Below are 6241 nucleotides of genomic sequence, written 5' to 3' on the forward strand. Positions count from 1 at the left end.
CTGGGGAGGGGCGCGGAGGGCGGGCCGTGCCGCGCCGGGCCCTGCTCCCGCTCTCGAGCGAAACTCCGCGGTTTCGGTGCGAGGAGCCGCCCAAGGAGCGCCGGCCGTGGGCACTTGTCCTCCCGGAGTTGGGGAAGTTGGAGCCGCTCGTGGAGGCAGCTGCACTGGCCGTCAGAGCGGGACGCGGAGCCGGGCGGGGCTCGGCGCTCAGCCTCGGGCCGGCCTCGAAGGCTCCCGGCCACCCCCTGGTGCTGCGGGGTCGGTGGCAGCGCCTGAGGTTAGGCCTGAGGAGCAGCGTCTTGCGAGGGAAAGCTTGTCTCGCTGGATCCCGGCTACGCTGCTGACCCGGTAAAAGAGCTCGCCTTAAACAAATCCTCATGCCCTGCATGAGTCCTGGACCAACACAGCTATATCACTCCCACACCATCCTGTTCAGGCCTGAGACTGTGGCCCCCAGCTCTTCCCGTTTATTTCACTTTTGGGAACTAGCCATGGTCGGTGGAAAAAGCAGGTGCTGGCGTGGGTGTGCTCGCAGACGTGCACCAAAAGAATAGGAGAGGAATTTAAAACTAGCTGTTTTGGTGCAAGTTTGTGAATGGTTTGGCTCTGAACTGCAGATTCTGGGTGGGGCTTGCCTCCAGAGGGGACTTAACACTTGGGACATCTTCCCTATCAGATGACTGGGGAATGCAGAGATGGGTTTGCCGCGCGCAAACAGGAAGTCGACATATTTCAGTACAGATTAACATTGCCAGCATTTGGTGTTCATAACTCTGTGAATAAGGTATTGAAAATAGGTTTCCCAAATGCGGACACTGAATTTTTTTATAATTCAGTGTAAAAAAATAAGTTTTTATAAACTGCAGTAACATTTTTTTGGGTGGAAATTAGTTTTTTCTGCTTTCTTTTGTCACCAAAAAGTGGCTCTGTAATGAGGGAGAATAAATGGTTATTGTTTATATGCATTTCCACATCAAATCTGAAACACTTCTAGTAACTTGATTCCTGTGTTACATGATCAGCTCTGACTGATGCTTGTGTGGTGACCTATGCCCTGCACAGTTTCTCCAGTACATAGTTGGAGACATAAGGGAAAGACAAATATAGGCTTAAGCATTTCAGATATGTTAGGATTTTAGAGGATTTCCGTATTCCAGTGTCTGCATTATTTGCTGCCCTATCCAAAAGTGAGATTGCTCTTGTGATAAGGAAGGGGTTCAGTTATCTCATTTTTGGGCTACAGTATCGTAAAAATAACTATTAAACTAATACTTTTTTAAAACAAATTTGTGTAATCTATCAGAAAAGCTATATTTAACATTTTGTGACCTGTAGAGGGTTTGTGTTTTCTAACTCTTTATTTCTCTTGGCATGGTGAATCTTACTTAGTTCTCTAACAAAACTTTTTAGTGTTTTGACTTAAAACATAATTTACCAGCTAGTGCATGTGGAGGGAGGAGTCTTTTATCATCCATCACAGTATAAATGTATGAAAATACTTTTCCAAACTTGCCCAGCTTATCTGGTGCTTATCAAAAGAATGTATTTCTTATTATTCACTCTTCAAGGGCTGAAATTGCTGTACCTAGTGGTGGTATGCAGTATTATAAATTCTTTACTGTTTTCTCCAGTATAGTTCAATCTTATGACAAACATGACTGTAAATTGAAAGGGCCTTCCTCTGGTGATTTTCTGAGTTCAGTTGATAGTTTTAGTATAACCTGGAAGATTGGCTACATCAGGATTTTAGTAGTGAGCTATAAAAGTTTTAGGTTGGAAGTTCAAATCCAATGCATGTTGGTAACGTAATAAAAATCATTACTGTCTTATGGCTGCTGCCTGGCCTGTGAATAGTCGGTTCTGATTGGGTAAACATCCGTGTTACAACAACAACTAATGCTACCAGTTACCATAAAAATTCAAAGAGTGGAACTTTTGATGCACCTCCAGAGGAAAAAAAATTAAAGACTTTTTCAAATATGCAGTCTTTTCCCAGTGCTAAATTCATGCATGCCCTGTACTTTCTCTTTTTTTCACCATGGAGCTTTGCAAAAAAATAAAAAATAAAAATGAGATTTATCATAGTATGTTGAAGACAGAATAGATCTTCTCTGCTTAACAACACACTTGAGCGTTCTGTAAATATTTGGTTTCAAGCTGCTTTATCACCTATCCTTTTAGTCACAAGATTATATTTAATATCTCTCCCCCTCCACATGAAAATATTTTGTTGCTTAAAACCAGAATGACCCCTATATTTAAGAAATATAGTACGCTCACTCCATTCCAAGGAATTGAGTTGCAGGCTTCCTTGTTACTGTGCCAGAGGGGTTGGCCTCAAAGTTGCCACAAATGTAGGTTCACATTCCATACCCAACTCTTATTTTGAGCTGCCCGTATGTTTGTTTTATTTTGGAAATTTCTGCACAAGGCTTTAAAAGAATATGATCCTCTCCAATCTCACTTGTCTGATCTGTTTGTTTGTTTGTTTAAATTACTGCATATAACACTTAGGATTGGAGGTGAAGAGCAGGAGTTTTTCTGTTTAATTTCAGTTACATATTTGCTGTTCACATAATAGCAGTGGGAGAGAGGAACATTTAGAAAATGGGAAAACCACAGCGACTTCTGACTGTAAGACTAGACTGGACTGGAGTTTAATTTGATGCTGTTCCCTTATCTTGTAGCAAAATACTTTTTTCAACCTTTTGTAAGTTACCTTTAAAGTTCTTTTCTTTGTCATCTATCTCAGCTGTAGTGTTCATATGAAAGTTTAGCTGCATTTTCAAGTAACGGTTTTGCTCTGAAGACAAAATAAAGCTGCTGGTTGTGGTTGGAAGTCATCCGCGTTCTGTACATTGTCACGCTGCATGGGGCTGTTTGTTTCCTGTTCAATATGCAGGAAAAAGATTACTGTAATACAAACAAGTCTGAAAACTATGGCTGTGCCTGTAAGTTGGTTTTACTTTATAGAACAGAAAATAAACTCAGTAGAATATCACAAGTGGATGGTTAAAATATTCTTGTGTCAGGAAAAAGGCTACAGAAAACAGTTTGTGATGCATATTCAGATTAACTGTACTTGGAGCAGAAGTCAGGGAAGGGTGACACTGTATAGACAGGGGTCAGCAGTCTATGCCTCTGTGTGGGGAGTCATTTGAGTTGGCCTGCGGACATGAGGTTTTGGTGGCAGTCACGTTGGCCAGGGAGCTTTGAAGGTAGTTGCTTTCCCATGCCACCATGGAGAAAAGCTCTGGCTGCAGGTACTTTCCCCATGCTGCTGTGGGGGAAAAGCGGCATCTTCGGCAGCTGGTGGATCCTAGTGCTCTGCCCTCTGCCCCCTTTTGATTTGAATTGGGTCACTCTAGCCTAGAACCTAAAAAGGGTGCCAAATGCTGGATTAAGTAGTTCAGGGAGGCTTGCATTTTTATAGGCTACAGCCTACTTGTTAGATACTATAAAATTATGAAAGGAGTCAGAACACCATGGATGCAGTTTGAATATTGTGATTATGGTCAACAGGTTTTTTTGCCTATTAAAATCCAAATAGTTTTATTTTGGAAATTTATTGATTTGGTTCATGAAGTATTGAATTCTTCTAAAGTTGTGTCCATTTCTGACATTGACAATGTACTTTTGTATCCAAAGTTTTACTTTGTGGCAGTGACTTCAGCTATGCACACACAAACTACTGAGATTTCATTCATCACTTAGAACAATCCTGATGTAATGCTTTTAGTTTGGGAAAATGTTAAATGTATTGTGGGTTTATTTTTTTTATTTAATCTTTAAAAAAATAGCATAACCATTGCAATCTTACAGCAGCCCTGCAAAAGTAAAAACGTATTACAGCCAGATATGTCAGCTGCTTACAATTCTTGTAAAAACTGGTCCTGAAAATAAATATGTAAATCAGTATAAAAGCCACTTCTATATCTCATTCTCACACCTTCAAAAATGCCCAAGAAGAAAGGTGTCCAGAAGGGTAACAAACCTGGACACCTTATAAACATAACAGAGAAGAATGTAAAATTGTGAGCAACATTACACCTTATTAGTAGACTCAGTAGACCTACCTTTGCTTTGCTGGCTTCATGTCAAATTTAAAGCATCTGTCTAGGTCTATTTATGGGTAATATTTGAAGCAAATGCTTGCAGATAAATTTAGAAAATGTTTGAGATTATATAAGTTGTACTGCAAACTGCCCTAAGTTAAATAAGGCTTTAGTCATTCATGTCCCCTTCAGTTTTTCCTTTGGTCATGATAGTTATGGATTCATTTTTTGTGGCTACTATACTTCCTGTGAGCTCTCAATGTTTTCCCAGGCATAACAACATTACTAATGACTTCTTCAGTGAATATGCTACTTAATGGTGAAACAGCCATAGGGAAGTTTTATATAAAAATCTCATGACTCCATCTAGCATATTTGTATGTTTAAACAGTTGAAATTCAGCCATTATTTTTCCCTGTGATTGCTTATACAATAAATGACAAAATGGTGTTGTGTAAGTCAGTAGCTTGCAAATGCTGCTGACCACACTTGTAAATACTGAGAGTATTCTTATAAGTAGCCTGGTTTTCAAGTCCAGCTGACCTATGTTCAATTATAGCTCCTAAGAAGTTGGAGGGGAGGGGGTCAGTGTGTTCTAGTATGGCCATCTCTGATTCTTGGAGGGTAGAAGTGCTGGGGCAGTTACCAGTGTCTGGGTTATGTAGGGTCACCAATGTCGGTTTTGTGTCACCCAGGGATTTTTCCTTTGCAGGAGAATCCTCAACTGACTGTTTAAGCTCACATTATGATGACTCCTTTGAGTGGTTTCCACTATGTCAAAGCAAGGTTGAAGCATTGTCCCAGTGTCTGTAGGACCAGCTGCGATCAGTAAACTTGAATTTCTAAGTCACTGAAATGTACTGTATCCATTTTAACAGCGCTTTCCGACCTCCATGCATTTAGGGTCTGTTTAATCATTCCAAAAATGTGGAATAGTGTTTTTTGAGTGTTGGAAATTAAAATGTTACTTTAAAAATGTCATAGTATTTGTTTTCACAAGGCTGTTTAATCTGTAACAGGATTCTGTGTTTAGTAATCCACTATAAATATTCTGCCCCTTTGTTGGGGGAAGAAGGGAAATATCAATTTCTTCAATAAAGCAGTAAGTAATATTATATTAGAGACCTTCCTGTCCTCCTAAAACAAGATGACAGGTTTTTCCCTGTACATTTTTTTTTTTTTTCATTAGGGGAAGAAACTGATGACAGTGTCGAGTAATTCTTTGGGACTTTTTGTTTACTCACAAAAAAAAGTTAAACTTCCGTGTACACAGTATGAATCAACCAGCAAAATAGATTGTTTCCTCACAATTCAAAGCTTTTTTTTTTCCCCCAGACTTCACTGTACTCGGAAGCTGTTCCTATTTTCTCAGGTTCTTGCTACAAGTATTTCTTTAATATTTCCTTGCTCCTTGTGCCTCTGGTGTTTCTGCTGTCTGTCTTCTTTCATTTGCACACCTGCAGTCATATAAATACAGGGGCACAGAACTGATAAGACCCCAGAGAGAGCTCCTTAAACTGAAGGCCTAGCCCCCTACTCAAGCTCCTGTGTGTTCAGTGTACTATTTCATGTACTGTTGCATGTACAGATCAGCTGTTTAAAAGCAGAGTACTGTTATTACTCTTTCCTTTTTCAAGTTGGAAGTTGGTTTCACCCTCTGTATAATGCTGACAGTATTCCAATATCTGGCTTTCAATTCTGAGAGAGAGAGGTGGTGTCATGATACTTACAGACATACAGTAGCATTGTCAGGCTGACTTATAATTTCCCTGGTTTACTCTTCCTACCCATATTTCTTATCTCACTTAGGGAGCCCTTGAAGGGACAGGATCCTTAGTTACCATTTGCAGTGTCAGTAAGAACATTCCCATGGATCTTAATTTTTCATATTGTGCATTTCAACTGCTTTAAAGGACAAATATTTAGTGGATAGCAGAAAGTGGGAAGGGTGAAATGATTAAGAATGTCTGCACTGTGATACAGCCCAGCTGCTCATGTCCAACTCCCTATCTTGGTAGTCAGCATGGAGTGCAGCTATTGGTTGTGGAGTGTGATGACGTAGTCTTGAAATTTAGTGAGTCCCTGCAGGCCAGACTTCCAACTGAACTATGGAAAGATAAATGTTTTCCGTAAAAGTAGTAGTACCCTGTACTCTTCCTCTTTCCTCTGCCCCCTCCCCCCCCCCC

At 40.4% G+C, this 6241-nt stretch overlaps 1 protein-coding gene across 6 annotated transcripts in view; it reads left to right on the plus strand.

The window, feature by feature from the left end:
• The first annotated feature begins 268 nt into the window (after positions 1 to 268).
• Positions 269 to 6241, plus strand: part of TJP1 (tight junction protein 1) — a 138192-nt gene continuing 132219 nt past the window's right edge. For 5 of the 6 annotated variants that reach the window (XM_019504332.1, XM_019504333.1, XM_019504334.1 and 2 more), the window contains exon 1: positions 2925 to 2951. In XM_019504332.1, coding sequence (XP_019359877.1) covers positions 2940 to 2951 — 12 coding nt within the window. In that variant the 5' untranslated portion in view covers positions 2925 to 2939. Of the gene's footprint in view, positions 349 to 2924; positions 2952 to 6241 lie in introns of those variants that run through there. The other variant, XM_019504335.1, reaches the window with a different exon arrangement.

The sequence above is a fragment of the Gavialis gangeticus genome, unplaced genomic scaffold (genome assembly GCF_001723915.1).
Source record: "Gavialis gangeticus isolate Ggan-Ray unplaced genomic scaffold, GavGan_comp1, whole genome shotgun sequence".
Lineage (NCBI taxonomy): Eukaryota > Metazoa > Chordata > Crocodylia > Gavialidae > Gavialis > Gavialis gangeticus.